The following is a 20,757-nucleotide window of genomic DNA, read 5'->3' on the forward strand; positions in this document are numbered from 1 at the left end:
AACAGAGGAACATGAAAGCTGTCTTGGAGAGCAAGAGGGACTTCCTTCCCTTGACATTTGAGCCTTTTGAAGAATTAGCTCGCAAGGAAATTAGAATGTAGCAAGGGAATGGCAGAACCAAGACAGGCTGCTAAAGAGATCAGAGATTGCTTGCCAAGGTCGCTGATGCCCTGCGTGCTTTACCTATAAAGCTGATGTCCAAAGCTGAGCTAGCAGGAAGGTATCCCAAAAGAAAATGATGTTTAAGGAGGAGAAAGTAGAAGAGTCAGAAACAGACAGCTGGTGTTTTTAGGGCACTGGACTACCATGGAGGGATGCATCAGTCTTTTGTTGTGAATTACGTGCGTTCTTGCCTTCTTGGTCAAGTCTACCAACTGGTTGTGTGGACCTCTTGGGGGAGCTCCTCGTCCCATGTCCCCCAGCGTGCCCATATTGTTTTTTGCCTTGGTAATGCTTTTGACCTCACTCTCTGTGTAGAACCACAGTATCTGCCTTAAGAAAGTAAACATGATGTAAAGTATATAGCACAAAGGACAGTACAGTCTTTTTTGAAAGCAGAAGGGAAAAGAACTTTTCTTACTCTCTGCATTCACAAAAGTTGGCTTTGACATTGTGGCACTGAAAGGCATTCTAATCATAAAAGTAAGGTTAGAGCCACTCAGACGTCCCAGAGTTTGAAGGGAGTAATATTTCATTGTATGCAGTTCCAAAATGCTTATTACAGATCTTCTTATTTATAACTATCATTTCTCTTTTGAATCTGCAGAGGAGTATCAAGGACAAACCAAGAGAAAACGCGTTCGAAGGAAGAAACAAAAGAACAGTTTGCAAAACTCTAATAATCTACATGGAGAACAAACAGAAGCTGGAATGCAAGAGACTCTTGTTCAAGATAATTTACAGCTGCAACAGACAGACAGCCCCAAAATAAGCAAAAACAAAAAGAGGAAAATGAAAAAGAAGCGACAGAAAGAAAAAATGAGAGCAGCTGGCTTGCTAACAAAAAATACTGGTGTGGATTTTACATATCAGCCTGACAAAAACAACAGAGAAGGAGCAGCAGACTTAAAAGACATAGATGAAAAGGCGGATAGCATCCTGGATTTCTTGCAGGCAACACAACAAATTTATTTTGCTGACAGTATGTATCATTTTCTCCTTTTTTTTTTGTAAGTATTACCACATTGAGGAAAATAGATGTGTTATTTCTGTAGAATGGGCCAAATCTACCAGAGAATTATCTTTTGAATTTGTAAGAGATGCAGATGCTTATAGCATTTGTCCCATGTTCTGGTGTGTACATGAAAGCATCCACATCAATGTAGAAAACTGTGGTCCTAATCTCTTTGTTTCTCTATCTTTGAAAATGCACGTAATATTCCTTTCTCGTTTTTAAAACATTCCAGTGTGCTTGGGTAAGCGTAGTGGTTAAAATGGACCAAATTCTTCTTTTCTCTGAAAGCAAACATCCAGAAGGGTTGCTTCCTTTCAAAAAGCTCCAAATGAGGGCAATAATTGCTATTCTAAACTACTTTCATGCTTGCTGTCTCTGAACCAGCCTACTTTTTGAAAAGCTCTCCTTCCCAGGGGGAGATTTATTTGTAATGTATAATGAAATCTAGACAGACTGCATCCAAGAGGAAAGAGGAAGATACTGTTGGCATTGGGAAAGGGTATTGGCATAAAGTACTTGTGAATGAGATGAATGTCATCTGATGTTCAATGCACATTACATAGCACTTTAAATAGGATTACATGGATATTTTCCCTAATGGCCTATTGAATGCTCATTCTGGACACTAAAATCAGGGAAATTCATATTGTTGTAGCTAAATATGTTTCTTCTGATGCCCTCCAAAACAGCTGTTTGTATGGTGCTTATGTCATTAATATCTTCCTGAAAAAATGATGTTTTAATGATAATTAAAACAGATAAAATTATCTGTACATATACCAGCTTATGTTGGTATCATCTAGAATTAAATTTTCTATCTTAAAGGCAAGATAAAGCGTTCTTTAGTTGTTCAGCTCAGAACATAGCTTTAAAATGATAACTGCCGTGTAAAACTGGAAAAAGGCAGTGAAAATATTTTCAAAGTGCGTGGCCTTGACTGTCTTTGTGGATCTACAGGAAGATTAAACAGCTTACCTACCTATATGAGTCCATCTTCAGTCAGAGATGTCAGCCCCTACTCCCATAAAATTCATCTTTAGACTACAGAATTACTTTTAAAACCTTCTTAGGGTGACATCATAGTTTTCTTTTTTTTTTTTCTTTTTTTTTTTTTTTCTTAAGATTTATATACAGAATTTTCTATGCTTACTGTTAACAATATTTCCGCTGTGCGAGGTCTTCATACTCTGCCTAGCATTTGAAAGCCATCCTACTTTCTGGCTAACGTACTTCCATCACCAGAAACAAGGATCTTACTACTTCAGTATATGACTAAGTAAAAGTAAACCACACTGCTTTTTACATTTGCTGTAGTGTAACTCCAGAGTAACTGAGTAAAATTATAAACTCAATTAACCATTCTGTTGTTAACACATGGTCCAGAAGAGAAAACTGGTCAATTGTCCACAGCTGTGTCACATGCAGAATGTTAACAAAAAATATTTAGCTGCCTGGCTTCCCAGCACATCAGGTTCGGGTTTTAGCAGTGGTAGACAGACTGACTAGCCCCAGGGTCACACCTGCATATCAGAAGGTTGGGCCATCTGCTGGTAAGATCTCACATCCTTAAATCTCTGTGACTAACTTTCTTGTTAGGCAAGTCCTAGTTTAAATATAGCTCTGGCATCATGCTGTTTGCCTTTTCTGGTTGAGTGACTTTAACACTCCCCTTTTTTTTTTAGATAAAATTGGAAGCCATTGCTTATAGCAGGGTTTTCAAGTGGTCACATTGGATTATACTTATGTCAGAAAGCTGAATCGGGAAAAATCTATTATTATCACTTGGTTTTGTGCTTTGCATTAGTTCCACACAATTGTTTCCTGTCTCCACATGTGTGCATTTTTGTAATATATACTGTATAAGAAGCAAAGTCTTCTGTCTACAGTACAGTCTCTTCGTCATGCCAAATTTAGATTCATCTTGCATTTGTGTCACAAAAAAAGGACAATTCTATTGTCCTTTTTACTTTTTGAATTTGGTATTTTCCCCTCTTATCATTGCTTAAATAATTAATGAAAAAATGAACAGACTGCTCTTTAGTACATGATGTTTGATTGTAAGTTATACTAAAAAGGAAGATACTATCTTTGAAAATTCTCCATACTTGTTGAATGTTTTTAATGTGGTTTCCCATTGTTTTCCAGATAAATCAGAATGCACAGATTCTGCTGTAAATTCAGCAACTACCCAAGAACTTTTACAACATCTTGAATCTCGCAACATATCTTCCTCAGATGTGACCCTGCTACATCAGCTGAAATCCTTTGTATTGCTACAGGATATTGACAGACTGAAGGACGCTTTGAAACAATTCCAAGAACATTCCATGATGTCTCCCAGTATGTACCATTCAGACATGATCATTCACTGATGTTCTTCGTGTGGATTAAAATTCAGATTTGTCACAGGTTTTTGTATAGGGAAGCTGTAAATAATTGTGTAGTGGTAAATATGTGCTTATACAAGATTTGAAAGCATATTTCCCACAGAAAATATAATAATAACCAAACAAGAAACAGGAAATTACAAGTACAGAAACTTCATTTTCTGCAGTGACTGCAGAGTACAAGATGATTAAGGTTCTTAAAACACTTTTTTTTTTTTTTAATCTTAACTGTTTTAATATTTAGTCATGTTTAAAGCATATTTTAATATGCTGTCATTATAATCTTTTCAAATCATTGAAATTAACATGTTTATCTTGGAGTTTTCAGTCATCTAGTGTAGGATGTATTTTACATGCATATGAATCAGTAAAGCCCATTATTTCATTTCCTTTTGGTTACCTACCTGGCTTCTTCAACATATAGGTTTTTCTTGCTAATTTTGCTTTACTGGTTTGTTATTGTTTAAATATAAATGTCAGTTTTAAGTTGCTAAAAACACTGTTGATTACGTAAAAAAGCAAAGTCTCTATAATAAATAACATAATAATGTCATTCATAAAAAGAAAAAATATGTTACTAAACCCTTTCATCCTTGAGGCCCAAGTCTGATTCCATCCATGTTCCTTTTGTTCTCTATTATATCCCCTGTAATTTTAGTAAGACTTCTTCTTGGACAGTTAATAGTTCCTGAAGTGATTGTGAGATGAGCATGTAGCCCATACGAGGTCCGTAATAATTCATTTTTGAAGCAGTTGATATTTAAATGCTCATTCATACTTGTCATTTGTTGTGGCATCAGCCAAATCTACAAGATGTGTTGAATTTTCTTGCCTCCCAAGGAATTTAATCAGAGTTGAGAGCACTTGCTATGGTCCAAGAGAATCTCAACCATTTCAGATCATGCTGTAAGTCCTTTTAAATGTAATGACTCAAATGGTAGTAGTGTGGTAACAGAGTAAATAAGATCATAGCTATCAGATGCTTAGCAATAACATTCAAAGAAGAGACTGCTGTTCACAACATCATTAAATAATTTACAGCATGATAGTGGCCAAAGATCACAGTCAAGGTTGGAGCACACTGTATGCTGTGTTTTGTTATAATACAGAAAAGAGAGAATTCCTGCCTGCAGAGCTCATAGTTGATAAATTTTGAAAAAGACACTTTTGTATAGTTAAATATGGATTTTTTAATATGTAAAAAAGTTTTATGACAGCCCTCCAGGTTCTGATAGATACGAAGTATGCAGGTATGCATGGAACAAAATCCTTCTTACATTCAACCATCAATTTCAAGCCTAGATTCTATGATCTTAAATCTTGTCACGTAGTCTCACTGGATTTAATACACATTTGCAAACTAAGCAGGACTTAGCAAGAATAGTCGTAGTGGTAATTGACCCTTTATTAAATGACCTAATTCAGCTTCTATTGATTAAATCAAAGTGGAGCTGCTGAAGTGACCACATTCGTGATATTTCTTACAGGCCTTATCCAAATTCTACTGAATACAGTAGGAAATCTTTTGGTTTTGCAGCCTTTAGGCAAGCTGCTGTTTCCTTTTATATACCAGAAATGTCAAATTGAAGAGAGAAGAGAAAACAAACAAAATTAGAAACAAATCCATGCAACTGCCCTTATTTTCAGGTAGATGTCTTTGTCACTTGAAAAAGCAGAAAACAATTTTCTGAGTGATTTTTTTAAAATCATTTATGTTTATGCCGGTATAGCGTCAAACTGTTTACTCTTCCTGTTGATTTTTTTCCTAGTAACTGTTGTCACTCGAGGCTTTAATCTAATCTCATGCCAGGTTCACAGTGGTGTAACTTAGTTGATTGGATATTCATGAGGTACAACAATGTGAGAAGAAAATATATTGTTATGAATTATTAAAGGATAATTGAACACCTGCTAGATATTAATTTAGCTCAGCAGACTTTAACGATACATTCTATTTGTAACAGAGGAATTTCGGTAAATGAGAATATAATGCTATGAAATTTTACATTGAATTAGCCTTTTAAATATACATTTCTTTTTACTATCTTTGTCTCAATAATAGGTTGTCTTGCCCAGTTTCTAAAATTTTAGATTTCATTCCCAATGAGCAGGTGATAGTCAGTTATAAAAACTTGTTGTCTCAGCAAATTCAAGTTCTTGTAATAGAAATGCAGAGTAGGACTTTTTATGAAGATAAAAATGTACAGTACATCATAGATTATTTTTTTTCTTTTTAAAGATTGTATGATTTTCTTGCCTTTTTTTTCTGGTTTTGACTATTTTTACTGGGACATGATGTCCTAGAAGGAAAGGTTCTTCCATCTTCACATGATGAAATTAAAACAATTTTACTTAATTTTAGCAGGGTGTATTATTTTTACAAAGCAAACCCATTTTATTTCCTGTAGTTCAGGAACCAATATGTTAACCCTTTTTCTGTAGCTATGATTCTAGTTAAGGTGCCAGTATCAAAAAATGAATAATAGGTGCTATGTTTTGTCCAGTTTCGTATTTACTTCAAGGAAAGGAGTAGGAAATAAACAATGAGAAGGTATCTATCTTTCTCATATAAACATGCATTCCCCATTAGTAAACTACAAAGTAAACATACCATTATATAACTTTTTTCTTTTTCTTTTTTCTTTTTAATTTTCCACTGGTTCTACCAAGTTATATTTAGCAAAGTAATGCCTACTGATGGCAGCCTTGTTTTTCTGAGTTACTTTTCACAGTACTTTTCACTGCTTTAGAGTAAGACTATGGACTGCCCAAGGTCTGCAAAAGGCCACAAGTTGTAAAACCATTGGTTCAAGAGCATGCTTAGGAATTTCCTTCACACTTCCTGGCATGTTACTGAGATTTGGAAACATGCTTCAGCCAAAAGAAGAAAGCAATAATGAAGAAAAATAAAAGTTTCTGTTTTATCTTCAGCTCTTAGATCTCACTATTTGTCATGTCAAAGAAAAGTATAAGACGGTTGGTGGTAGGTCGAAAACCTTTTTCAGGAAGAGCAAATTGCTAAAGAGGCTGAAACAGAGAGATGATCAACAGTTATGTATTATGTTTAGTCCTTCATCCAAGAGAGAAAACATACCTGAAAAGAGCAAGAATCTCTATGATTAAGAGATACTGGATGATATGTCTAGTCATCACCTCATAAATAGGAGACTGCATAGCATCTGAATAGTTACCTTGTACTTACTTCAGTGATCATACAAAATTGAGGGTGGTCAACAAATTTTGTTTGCAAATGGTTAGCTAAAGTTTTGTTGTTCTCAGGTTTTTAAAAAAGGAATGATGTCCTATTACCATTTCCATTTATTTTATAGTCTTTAATGAAAAACACGTAGATCCACCTACAGTCTTCTCTAAATGCAGGGAACAGAAAGCCTAACAAGTCAAACAGACACACGTTTCTAGTGATGGGAGCTTTGCTGGTCTCTATCAGAAACCAGGTGGCCAGATGCCTTCATGATCCTGCACAGTGCAGTGGGCAAAAGCAAAGAGCTGTATGCTCCATTTGCTGGTTGGAAACGATAGCTTTGAAATGAGGGCTACTTAATTCTCATTTCACATGAATTATTAAAGCATAGGTGATCACCTAATTTTAAAAAATATGTCATTATCTCCTAATTTATGGACTCATTCGGTTTCTACTCATCTTCATTCCATTATCTACTAGCATTTCCCCTTTGTTGGTTAGTATCAGGTCTCAAATATACTCTTCCCATGTTGCCTAGGAAATTATCACTCACCAATGACCTAGAAGCTTCTTTTAACTTTAATTTTTGGAGATCTGTCCTTTATATATGTCTCCTTTTTTTTTTTTTTTGGGGGGGGGTGCATTACACAAACCAGAAGTAATTGAGTTACTGTGCACCAATACAGATACACAGAAGCCCTAAAATGATTAATTTTAACATTTTCTTTGAATGAGCATTCAAAGAAAAGGAAATTAAACATGAAAGTTGTATTAGCATAACATTATAGAATCATCTTAAATGTGATATTATGTGATAAGTACCATAGAAATTCCTGTCATTAAAAATAAATAAAGTTAAATAGATAAACCTTGAATTAAGACAGGGATTTGGAAGCTTTAATACAGCTGTCTAGACATGATTTAATACAAGAAGACTTATTCTCAACTTGGACTGCTAGGTGCTACTGTAATGTAAATAATGTGTGAAATTACTCTCCAGAAAGAAAGAAATGGAGAAGATTGCACTCTTTTAGTCTTACCCATATGATCATATCATTTAAATCCTTTCTTCTGAATTAACGAAACATAATAAATGAGGCTTTCAAAAATAAAGAACCAAAATTGTATCTCATACAAATAACTGACCTCCTTCAAGAAAATGCACCTGTTTATCTAGGAAATCATATATATTGGCCTTCAAGCTCCAATGTCTGTATTGTTTTTATAGAAATGCTGATATCAAATGGAAACAGATGTTCACATAACTGTTTTTCTTTAATGTTCAGAAATGTTATACAGATACTTCAGTATAAATATTTTTTATTTGTTTCAGATCATACCAAGATAGTCATTACTCTGTTTCACTACTGGATTACAGATATCCTTCCTGTGAGGAACAGGAAATGAAGCCTTGCCTGCGTCCATATGTGCAGGGTTAAAATTTAATATACAAGCTCTTAACCAAATAGCAATTATTCAGGAAGAGCAGTGTCAATATACGTTCTACACCTTCAGGTAAATTAATTATTTTTTGTTGTTAAAAACTCCCGAAGACAATAAACAGGGTACAACTACATATAATTTTTGTTCTTAGTCAAGAATTATACATACGCTGTATGGCCTGAATCTTCAGCTGGATGAGTATGTATATTTCACTTTGGGATATGGGCCATATCTAAAATGATTAAGTTTGTATCAAGTATTTTGTTTAAGAGGTATAGTAATTTTTTTATGTTTATTAATTGATAGTTCCTTTCTGGAAGTTTTGTATCTTGTCTTTTCTTGTTTATGTGCAATATATATCTGTCTACCTGAAACACAGAAATATTGTATTTTTATATGTATTTTTATATTTGTTAAATTTAAGCAAAAATGCATCTGAGGACTGTATTTTTGCTGAATAAACTGATAAATTATGGAAGTCGATGAATTTCTATACCTACATCACGTAGTTACTCTTTGGAATTATACAGGAACTTTAATGGCATTTTCAGAACAATTCAATTGCCCAGCGTGTTACGATTTTGTGGGCTTCACTGATTGCAGAACTACAGAACTGGGTTCTCTTACTGATTACTGTGCAGTCCTTCTGCACCTGCGTTTATCTTTGTGTAGATGATATAATAAGTAATATCCATGGCATAGTTGTAAAATGATTTTGAATCCTGAAAAAAAATGCTTTGTAAGCAAGGGACTCTTAGCTGAGTCATTCACCTGATAGGTGATACAGGGGAAGCCGTTTCATATCCTAGTGTGTTAGTTTCCTTATCAGTACGATGGGGTCAACATCTCTGCCAACATGTGCTTGGAGATACATTACTGGCAAGTACCATATAAGTATAGCATGTTTTTTGCTTTGTCTTTTTATTATGTTGCCTATTATATCCTATTGCAAGGCATTGTTTCAGTGATACTCATGTATATACAACCATACCTCCTTCTCATTAGTTGAAAAAAAAAAAATAGGGTCATGCCAAAGGATAGCACTTGCAGAAAAAATGATGTTATGGCTAAGTCAGGTGTGTGCAGCCCTCAAGAACTTGAGTTAGGTTTGTATCTGCTAGGAAAGATATCTAAACCAGGCCTCAGACAGAGGAAACTAATAGCATATTCCCTGTTTTAAAGATCCTGACTTGCTAAGACATAAGCACTGAATTGTGGCTGTGGCTTTTCACTGAGCTGCTGTGTGCCTCAGTTCCACTGCTGGAGAATGAAGAAAATATCATTTGAATGTGAGCACCTAGGTACCCTATTGACAGATCCCACAGGAAATTAATCACCTCATCCTCAGATTGAGGTTTGAATGTTGTGCAGTAAATGAGGCCTAGTAACCACACAAAAAGGTTATGTAGCAGCTCATTAGGTAAGCGTCATCTATCCCGTACAGTGAAAATGAAAAAATAAATGAAACTGTGTAATTAAAGACAGTATCGTAAAGGACAAGTCCAAAATAGGTAAAATTAGGCCTGTGCAAACAACTGTAGTTCCTGCATTTCCTGATACTTGAGGGACTATGCTAAGGGATGCTCTAAGGCTGCTGCCTTTGGTGGGCTCCAGGACCTGGGGATTTGATTCCTGCTTCTTGTCCTCTAGAGCCCAACCCGGTGCTCCTGGAAACCTGGATGTCCCTCCATCCCACACCAATGGATGCAACTGCAGCTCTCATGTTTCCAAGTTCAGCCAGTAGTGAGGTGTAGCACATATCCCAAGGAGGCAGACATACACATATACATGTGTATGCAGACAACAGAGACATGGCCATCTACACAGACTGACACAGTCAAGGCGCTGTCTTTAACAACACCCATGAGTAACCCTGCCAGGCCTCACATAAATTCTGAGTACAGACAGTCGTCTTCTCTGCCCAATTATGACCAAAGCTCACTAGTGAAAACACACTTGCCTTCACTTTCTAGATGCGCAGGCATACTCACGTTAGCAGATCCCTCAAATAGCAACATGGGCACTCAGCCTGTCTGATATACCTGCCTGACCCCTGGGCCCTCTCAGCTGCTCTTCGGGTCTCCAGCTCCTCAGCTAGTCCAGCCTGAGACACTCCATCCAACAGATGCACACCTACACACTCGTCACACAAGCACTCAGATCCTTCCACTATCAGCCTGGCCTTGGCCTCTCTGCCCAGACCCTGAGCCTCCTACTCACTGAGTAGTCCATCTTGAAGCTTTGTACATGTACAAAGACACACAAATCACACTAGGAGAAAATAAAAATACACTGTGCCCCCGGTTTCTGGTGCTGAGACCCTCGCTCTGTCTAGTGGCTGCTGGCACCACAGAGGTGGAGGCTGCTGGCACCCAAGGTCTGTCTCCAGTTGCTGGTTCTTAGTTCACTTGCTCTAGCTTCTGCATTGGAGGGTATCTGGAATTTGCAGCACTCACACGGTGGATAGAGAATGAGATTTACACGCAAAGATAGTTTAAAAGGATTAATTAGAAAATGGTGACTGTGGTGATCAGGGGCAGGGATCAATTAGATAACTGGTCTGACTTGTGGCTGCTTACATGTGACTGGCCCCTTTTAACCTTTCTATTTTCTATTCTCCCCTTTTTCCTCCCCATTCCCCCTTTTTCTCTCTTTTAGCCTTTCTCCTAAACATTCCGTAATAAATTATGCATCGTCCCACAGGCCCTCCTTGTGTATCCATAACCCAGTTTATCTTTTTACCCCTTCTTATGTTACAAAGTCCAGATTGGTCATCTCCAGAGCTACGCCTGTAGTTTCTTAATGGACCATCAATTAGCAACTGGAGAGCTTTAGTCCTTAGTATGATCTCTGTTATTCCTTGCTGGGGGTTTTGTTTATTGCTCTCTCTGTTACTTATGATTCCCTTTGAAGTGAAAAGGTCCTTGATCTGACATGAATGAACATTCCACATGCCCTTACAGATTGGCTTTGTAACCTTAGTAATGTTATTTTCACGTAAGGTAATGGATTTAGTTGTTGCATAAGCAGTTTCTCTGTCATCTTTTTTAACCCATGTATGTCAAGAAAAGGGCTGCCATTACCCAAGCATACAAGGAAAAGAATCAGTGCAGAAAGTCCCTTGGTTCTTACTCATAGTAAGCAAAACTTGAAAAGCCTTCTATGCTGTTGGTAGCCCATACAAGTCCCTGTACATACTGTAGTTAGATAGGGTCATGTTCCATTTACTTCCCATTTGTTGCCCTCCTATAATTAATTACACACAGTGCTAAGTTGTGGGTTATTTATGGACTGGGAGAAGCCAAGATTTCCAAAAGAAGCACATTTTTGATGATGTGGAAACGTATTTTATATGTATATATGTGACGTATAATAGGTGGGAAAAAATTACACATTAACTGAGAGTAGGCTGGTGGTCAGTTTACCAGATGTTACATAAACATGTTTTCTGGGCTGAAATATTGTTTTGCTTTTTAGTTACTTATGCCGTTTATTGGGCAGTTTTATTATGATAGGACCTTAACTTTATTATGGTTTTCATTGTGGGTAGGACCTTTAGAAGAAGTGGTAAAATAATTTAATTGTAGGATGCTATCTTTAGTATAACAGAATTCTGCATTAAGAATTTCTCTTTATTATTTCTGTTTCAATGCTTAGCCACTTCTCATACTATTAAAATGATCTGTTAATTAAGCTGAATTTTAAATAGCTGCATATAGAGGGACATGGGTATCTTTGCTAATCAGAAATATTTTATACTATCAGCAGTCTAATCCCAGAATGTGAATAAAATTTCTTAAATCAAAAATGTTCATTGCTTGAATGGGGCAATAATGGTGAAAAGACTGCTTTCGGTCCCTTTTTTTTTCCTTTCACTTCAACCACTGTAAAAGCCTTATATTTAGTGCAGAAATTAACTGGTCCTAACAGAGCTAGCCTGGGAAACATTTCAGACCATAGCAAGTTAGAGGCAGTGGTATCTGATGTCTTTGTAAACGACCTGTGATATGAGCTGAATCTTACACTTAAACTTATCAAACTGACAGGGATTATAAAGAGTGGAGGATAAAGTAAAATCTGAGATGTCTGAGAGTTTAGAAAATAAGACCAAATCCAAGCAGATAGGTCGTAGATCGTCATTGTAGATAAATGCAGTCACACAAGTGTACTTGTTTCTGAAACAAACGCACCAAACACTGGTGTGCTCAACTGTAAGATGCAGAACGACACTTTAAAGCAACATGTGGAAGTACACAGCAGAAAGATCTAGTTTAAAAGCAAAAGAAAAGGACATTGCCCATCCTATAATAGTATCAGTTAGGCAATGTACTAAAAATGACAGGGGGAAGCATTATCTGGTTCAATGTTTAACACTCTATTTGCAGTAAAAAAGATTTCACACACCAGAATTTTAATGCGTAGCCACTTTTCTGTGCTCCTCTAAAAGAAGTGATGCTGATTCTCCAAATACCTTTTATTGTTTACTCGAACAGGGTTATAACCAACACATCCAGGATACAAAAACTGAAAACTGTAAATTAGTATCCATCAATAAACACAGTGTGTTTTTACATTCCCCTATACATGGTTCCTTCAACATAGAAATGAAGCATTTATTGCTTTGGATCCCCGTGCTAAACCTATAAATGGCACAGGAGACAGACCTGAAGTTTGGCTTCTTGCACATCATTCAGTCTATTGAACATGCAATATTGTGGAATTTTTGAGGCACTTTTATGGTAAACTTTGCATCAGAGAATTTCAGAATAAACTCTGCATACACTATTATCAGCATATTTCAGACTTCTGGGAAGATCCAACTTTTACATTAAAAAACAAACAAAAAAACTTACATAGACTCCAAGAGTAGGAAAAATTTAAGGATCAACTAGAAAGCAGCCTACGTGTGGCTTCAAGAGTTAATTTTCTAGTTTGTGTAATTAAACATTACATAGCAATGGAAAAATAACAGCTTGGTGGAAGAGAAGATGAAGACAGGCTCTGAGTAGATGCTGGTCCCTTCCCTTCTCCGTGTACAAAGAAAACAGGATGAGGTAGTTTTGAGCCTCTGCAGTAGTGAATATCTGGTCACTGCTTGTATGCAAGAGTATGAGTCCAAAGCCATTATTGCTATATATAAGTACATGGTTTATTCTCAAAATTGCCTTTAAGGCCTTAATTCTTCACTTTTGTGGATAAGTTAATATGGGGAGCAGTCCCTATTGCTATAGTGTTTTACTGTTTCTTAAACGGTGCGGTATTTTTATAGCACTTTGCAATCCTGTAGGGTTATAAATTCCCTGAGTGTTTTCTATGGCAGCCGGCTTTTCTCCCCTGCACCAGTGCAGTGGGGTGCTGCTCCGTGGGCTGGATCTCTGAAATGCCATGTTGAAAGAAAAGCCTTTCAAAAAAAGCCACGGAAGGAAAAAAGTGGTGAGTGGCAGCATGAAAGCAGAAAATTGATAAGCTGTCTTTGAAGAAAACATACTTCACTTAGTAGTATCTGGTATATCATAAAAACAGTCAACAGAAGTAGAATGAAAAGTCATGTGTATTAGGCTTGTATGCTATGCTGTGTATCAACAATAAAGAGTAGAAGTGAAAAACAAAAAAAAAGGAAACTGTAAGACTGGAAAAAATGCTGATATTTAGGCCAACCTCAGGTTGTAGTTAAGTAGATTTTGTGGTTAATTGCTTCAGCCATAGATGGAGGGCTGCACTGCATATGCTTGTGTAGCTAATTTAGCTTCATTGTTAACTACTTGGTCCTCTGCATTGCATCTAAGTAATTTCTTTTTTTTGAATAGGATAATTATAATGTCTGAGCATTTCATGGTTTTTAATACATGTTTTCTTAAATTAAGAAGATTTATATTTTTAAACTGCCAAATATATGCTGAACAAAGCCACAGCAGAAACACACACTACATACGTATCAAGAAAAAAGAGAAATTTAGAAATGCTGTGTGTGTTTCCTACCTCTAAAGATCTAGGGAAGAACTGTACATTTTATGTATTATTTGAAAACAGTATAAATGCTCCACAGTCAGTAAAGGCCAAACGTACAGCTTTAATAAGGACATTCTCTGAGCCAAGTGCTTAACTTTGTAGAATTAATAGTCTGTGTTCAGCTTAATGAACTATATACATCTGTAAAATACATAAGCAAGCTGTAGTTCTCTTTTACATTGTTACATCCCATTTTAGGGTGCATTAAAAATAAATGTTATCTAAGATTGAAGAGGACTGCTCAAAAATAGAGAAGGAATGAATCTGTGGTTTAATTCCTTCTTTTCTATTACATCAGCTCTAGGCTGCTATAGGGTTGCGTCAACTAGAGGCTGCTTTTCTTCTCTTTCAAGATCTTTGCCAGTCTCCTCAGTCCCTCGGTTCACAGATGGTTCCTCCATCCTCTCAGCCTCTGGTATGAGCTTCCATCACCCATTTGCTACGTTTTCAGATTAACACTTGTGTGCTTTTTCTCCACAGACCTCTACAGTGCAGTCTTTCTATCTTCTTCCTGGCTTTCTTTAGAACTGTCCTTTGCCATAATGCTGCCCGAAAGCTCGGCAGCAGCTAGGTCAGTAGTGTGCTAAGACAACTGCCTACTGTGATGACTAATGTTGCCTTATTGTATCTGTATACTCCCACATCAATCTGCCTATTTTCTCATCTGTTTTTTCCTAAACTAGCAGCAATTTGACACAGGGATTGTGAATTTGTACAGCACCCAGCACAATTCTATTACATCTCAGGTAGCAGTGTGCTAGCATGATGTAACAGATTAAACTATTATAAAGAATATGCTAGCAGATTTTGTACGTGAAGGTGCTGATGGTTAAAAATGGTATAATCATATACTGCACAGGTGATCTGTCTACTGAAACAAGGATCAGGTACTCCCTAATATAGGCAGGAGACAGTGTTCATCTTCCTAAGGAGAGCTTGGAGGCATGCAGGGTGGGATTCATTTCTCCTAACTTCTGATTTCTGCAGTGTGGATGTTTCCATCTGAGAACCTTTAAAATCACTGGATGAAATAGATACCTGTACAGCCCGGTATAACTGATCGCTTCTAGACATCTATTTTAGGATGAGAAGAGTGGTACAGAGAGAAGAACTAATGCCTTTATGTTGGTTGTTATGGGAGCATAAACAAGCAGGTGAGATGGAAACATCTACATTGCAGGCACCTGGATCTTGTTGAAAAAAATGCACTCACTGCAACTGAGAAAGAGACAGGAGGGTGCATTTTGCATTACTAAAGCATCACCTGCTCAAGGTGCTGGTCTGGTAGTGGCAAGCTCTTACAGCTTGGACAGAGCCATGACCCTTCTCCTTGCTGCTTTCACACCTTCTGCTGAGAGGCCAGTGCTCAGAGGTGATAAAAGGGAGAAGAGAAAGAGCTGTGTACAGCTGTGCTTGGAACTCACCTGGCTCATGCTGAGGAGGGGCTTCTCCTCCTTTCCTCTCCTTCCTTTTATGCACTCATGCACAAGTAAACTGGTCACCCATTGCCTGTGTTTTAGAGAGTTAACCGATGGCAAATAAAGAGTCAAATCATAGGAGTAATCGCCAAGCTCTGTAGACATAATGATAGCTCTTTGATCTGAATCTGACATGGTAGGAGCTTAAAATGAAGGTCCTGTTCAAATCTGCTTGGAATTCAGAGAAAGCACCTTAGCTTATTACCATTACTATAGTGCTGGATTCTATTTACATTGGTAAACAGTTTTAAATACTTGACATGTTATTCAATTAAATCTCTGATTGCTAACTGACACACCAAAGTGCATCGATTTTTCCAACCACATTAAGCTAAGTACATGGCACAGTGTTTCATTAGCCCGTCTGCTTAACCCTTCCACATTAATTCAATTACCCAGTATAAAATTAATGTGTAAAATATTAAATAACTCTAAACTTTCAAATTAGAAGGCATTGCAAGAATGTATTAATCTTGATAGTTTCTGACATATACTTATTACCGGGTGATTTACAGTCTGCTATGAATCACATTGTAATACAGATGGCAAAAGTCACTCAGGGAGTTTTTTTCTTTGTATTCTCTCAGTAAATTGATAGATTGATGGAGGTTAAGGCTGCAAAGGACAGGAGATTATCTTCTATGACCCCATCTGGATATCAGGCCATAAATTTTCCTTTTACTTCAGGATGGAGACCAGTAACTTGACTCTGACAAAAGCACGATTTGTTTTTTTGGCTAAAGGAAGTCTTGTGCAGGGACAAGCTTGATTTAAAGACATCAAGAAATGAAGACTTAGCCTCTTTGGTCATTTATTTCAGTACACAGTCACTCTCACTGTTAGAAACCTGTGTTATTTTTTGTTTGAATTTGCCTAAATTTAACTTTCAACCATTAGTTTTTGGTATGCTGTTCTACACCAGATTAAAATAGCCCCTCACTAGCCAGTATTTTGTCTGTAAAAGCATTTGAACACTGTAATCAAGCTACAAGGCAACCTCCTTTTTGGTAACCTGAGAGGATTGTCTCTTTAAATTACTTGCTTTAAGGCATTTTCTACAGTCTTCAAATCATTTTTATGGCTCTCTTCTACATTGTCTCTTTTTTTTTTTAACATCACTTAGAGAACAAGTGTGTGTGAATTGCACATAGAACTTCATTTAAAATCTCAGCAGTGCCAGCTTTCTCCATGACCACTTTTTACCATAGGACTGTGTAGAGTCCATTTTGAATTATTTGCCATGCCAGACAAGTACCCATTGGTAATCTTGAAATTTATTGCTTTCTAGGATATAGTCCCTGGTTCTGTCCTTCTCGTTCTTAAGTGTCTGACCTTTTGTGTGGTCATATCAACTTTAATTTTCTTTGACTATGTCTAAGTTAGTAAATGATAGATGGCTTTGTGTGCCGGTACTGCTTTCCTCAATACCTACTGTCTGCTAATCTTGGTGTCATCTGCAAATTTTACCAGCAATGATTATATGTTTTCTTACAGATCATTAATAAAAATTCTGAACAGTATTGAATCTAGTACAACTCTTTATGGGATCCAAAGAGAAATAACATAATCCAGTCATGATGCCCTATTTCTTCCTTCTTTTTGCAAACTGAACACAGATCATCTAACTGATTTCTAATGTATTTAACATGCACTTTATTGTCTTGTATGCTTTTTTTCTTTTGATCAGCAAGTCATGTGGCACTAGGTAACTCCACAGGAGTCTAAATAGCACAATTTGTAATGACTGCTCAAGAAGTATTTCTTCATTTTTCTGCAAGAGCAAACGTCATTTTTTTAAGTAAGGATAAGAGTCCAAACTAAAGATACATTACAAAAATATCTAAATCTTTGTTTTTAAAGCATGTTTAAGGGGAAGCAGAATACGTGAAAAGCGTTCACTTAAATAGCCTTTCAACTTTGTCTTGTGTGTTTATTTTGAATTTGCTGCTCTGCAGAGAATAGCTTGTGTTAGTTAAGAATGTTTATTCTGAAAGATCCCTTGTTTTTAAGCATCAAAGCAAAATTGGTAGTTGTTTCTTTTCCTGCGATATGTGATCCATAATTTTAGTTCTGTCACCAAAATGCAATGTGCTGTTGCATTTCCAGTATTCTCTGTGTTCAACAAGACAGTCCCGTGATGGTGTCTAGTGTATGTATTATTGGTTGTGTTGCAGCTGGTAATTGAAGGAAGATCCCTGCAAAAAGCACATTATCTACTGATGAAAAATATGATTTGAGACTTGGAAATTTGTGTGGGAAGTAGCATTGACAGTTTTATAGTGGGGCATGCAAATTTTCAAGTTTTTACAGAAGCAGTTCTCTGAGCAAACTTCCAGGGACATAGCACAGACCTTTAACTCTCAGTACTGGCATTAACTACCTAAACATTGTCTACACCCTCATCTATCATTGGTCACCTGTGTGAGGATTCATCAGAGACGTTCATCTAACTTCTGCTTAGTCTCGCAGCTTCTGCTGCTCATGGAATGCCCGGTTGCAGAGGAGAGGCAATGGGTAATGCAAGCTACATTAACATTTTCTGCTGGAGCTAGAAACAGCGTAGAGAAGTCCCAGTCACTCTGTCCAGAGCTGTCACAGTCCAGAAGGATGCAGGAGCAAATACTCAGGAAGATCCTGATATGAGATCAAGCTGCCTGTGGGATTCTCACTTCAGTGCAATGGTTCATCACCCTCATGGCTCCCTTTAGTCAAGGCTGTATCACGGGCTGGCCCCAAAGCTGCATAGTGGAAACACAGCGGAGTAATAAGAGCATAACAGCACAGCAACCAGCAAACTCACAGTAAGGCCAATTAGCACCAGCGCTAAGCATGAAAGGAAACAGCTTATAACTAGTACCACCCCTGCACCAGCTGCAGGAGCCTGCAGTTAGAAGGCAGAATTAAATGTTTTGTACCAGAAACTGGAAAAAAAGAGAAAAAAAAAAAGAGACTGAGAAAAAAAAAAAAGCCAAAGATAAGAGATATTCAGAGCAATATATTGATTTATTATCTTTGTGTGAATAAAGCTGGTTAATGCAGTTATGCAGCTTTACTTGAGGAAAGTCTAATTGCCCCAGCCAGAATCTGACCTGTGGCTGTACGAACCCCTCATACAAACAGGTAGTATACAGCCTCCTGCTCCCAAACTCTGGCTCTGTGCTAACACAGAACGTGTCTTTTAGGGTTCCAACAGATTGTTTAACTCTCCCCTAAAGTTTTTAGGGAACAAAAAGCAGTTTTTCTGTCAGTGTGTCCTGGGAACATTCTTTCAATCTGATTTCCTCATGCATAAGCAAAAGCTGTCAGAGTTAAACATCAAGCCAAGAACGTGTCAGGTGTCCTTGTCAGGGTACCTGAGGTACAAATACTTAGCTGACTGTTGTGTTTCGAGAAGCCTACTCCACTTTCTCCATACGTTGCAAGGCCTTGCCCTACAGGATGTGTAAGGCCCCGTTTCACAGAGTGAAAAGCAGTCTCACTACCTGGCGGGTACCACACGATGAGAATCTGAACATGGCAAGGTCCTGGGAAGCAGCTGGGAACAATGACTTACCAAGGTGGTGTGAAGGAGAGAGGGGCTATGTGTATGTGATTGTGATGGTGGCTCACAGAGCTGTTGTGCGCTGCGCTTAACAACACCCTCGTGAGTTACCTGAGGCTTGCACTTCAGATGGGACTGGTGGGAAACTCGGGACGTAAAAGTCACAATGCTGAGTTGGCACTGAGCAAGCGTCCATAAGGGGATTGTTAGTCTTTTGAATAACTGAGGGGCCTCTTTATCAACCTTAATGCAGATCCAGCTGTCCAAATCATCAGAATTACTGTTACCTAGAAATCACCGATGCTTTGTACAGCAGTCTCTTAAATAGGATTTTCTTTGTTTGAAGCCAAAGAAGTTTGAAAAGAACCCTATAGTACTACCAAAAGAATAAAACAGAAACTGTTAGAAATACAAACTAGGCCAGTCTGTCACCTCCTTTCTTCCTGAATCCCTACATTTTTTGTCATTTTCTGTGCATGTCCAGGGTAAGCAGTTCATCTGAAAGCCTACCCAATAAAGGCATTGTACACATTATTTCTGATCTTTCTCTTTGGGTTCAAATCTAAGTTTGTGGACATAGATGTTATCTCAGTGCATGGAACCGTGTGCTTGCATTGCTGTTATGCCCCGCAGGAATATTTATTCCTTTTCCCAGTCTGGCAGCGTGTGCTTGTGAGCAAGAGTCATTTCAGCTGAGTATTCTCTTCTGTTCAATGCCCTCACGCGGTGGAAACTCAACTCTCAGCTCAAGAGTATTGTGCACCGGGATGTTAACTGTAAAACTGGCAGTATTGCTTTGCTGCAGAGGCTTCCTCCAGGCACCCACAAGACAGATGGCTCTATCAGTACACAGCCATTCACCTCTGCATTGCAACTGGGAAGAAATGCAAACAGAAATTTCTAACTATCTTTACTAAGCAGTTTTACAGCTGTCTGCCTGAAATTAAAGCACCCTCCCTTGGTTGTGCTTTGCATTTTTATAATGACTGGCTTTTTTTTTTTTTTTTTTCCTTCACATTGCTACACTGAGAGCAGCCTTCCACTGAGTTTCTAATGCTCACAAAAATACACTAAGCTAACCAAGGTCAGTGCTTCAGACAACAGGGAACCAAGCAAAGGAGGATTCTGGATAATCTATATCCATTGAACACTTCCTATAGATGAGTTTAAAAAGTAATCTCTGGTAGGAAAAGGCTTTTGTGTAAAAGTTTGTAGCAATTAATTGGTATGTATCTCATGGAAAGTCTTCATGGAACTTACATGAAGGACAGCCCATCAGTCCTGTTTCTCCTGGACCAAACCACGCACTGGTCTTCAAAATGGTGTGAGCCAAGGATTCAAGCATTGACTTTCTCATTAATTCAATGCCTGTCTTTGGCTTAAATGAGTGGGACTCCCTGAATATGTCTCTCAAGCTAGAGTGAGTTTTCCATTGGAGTCAAAAGCCGGTCAGAGCTAAATTTTAAGTTGAAGCAGCCAGGGTATTTGCACCCCCTGGCTATTGCAGTGCCTTTACTCCAGTT

General features: G+C 37.6%; 1 protein-coding gene across 1 annotated transcript in view; it reads left to right on the forward strand.

Moving 5' to 3' along the window:
* Nucleotides 1-8,689, forward strand: part of ERICH1 (glutamate rich 1) — a 55,882-nt gene extending 47,193 nt beyond the window's left edge. The window contains exons 4-6 of the mRNA XM_035321607.1: nt 767-1,141; nt 3,320-3,514; nt 8,097-8,689. Coding sequence (XP_035177498.1) covers nt 767-1,141; nt 3,320-3,514; nt 8,097-8,170 — 644 coding nt within the window. The 3' untranslated portion in view covers nt 8,171-8,689. The remainder of the gene's footprint in view (nt 1-766; nt 1,142-3,319; nt 3,515-8,096) is intronic.
* Nucleotides 8,690-20,757: the final 12,068 nt, after the last annotated feature.

Source organism: Oxyura jamaicensis, chromosome 3 (genome assembly GCF_011077185.1).
Source record: "Oxyura jamaicensis isolate SHBP4307 breed ruddy duck chromosome 3, BPBGC_Ojam_1.0, whole genome shotgun sequence".
Taxonomy (NCBI): domain Eukaryota; kingdom Metazoa; phylum Chordata; class Aves; order Anseriformes; family Anatidae; genus Oxyura; species Oxyura jamaicensis.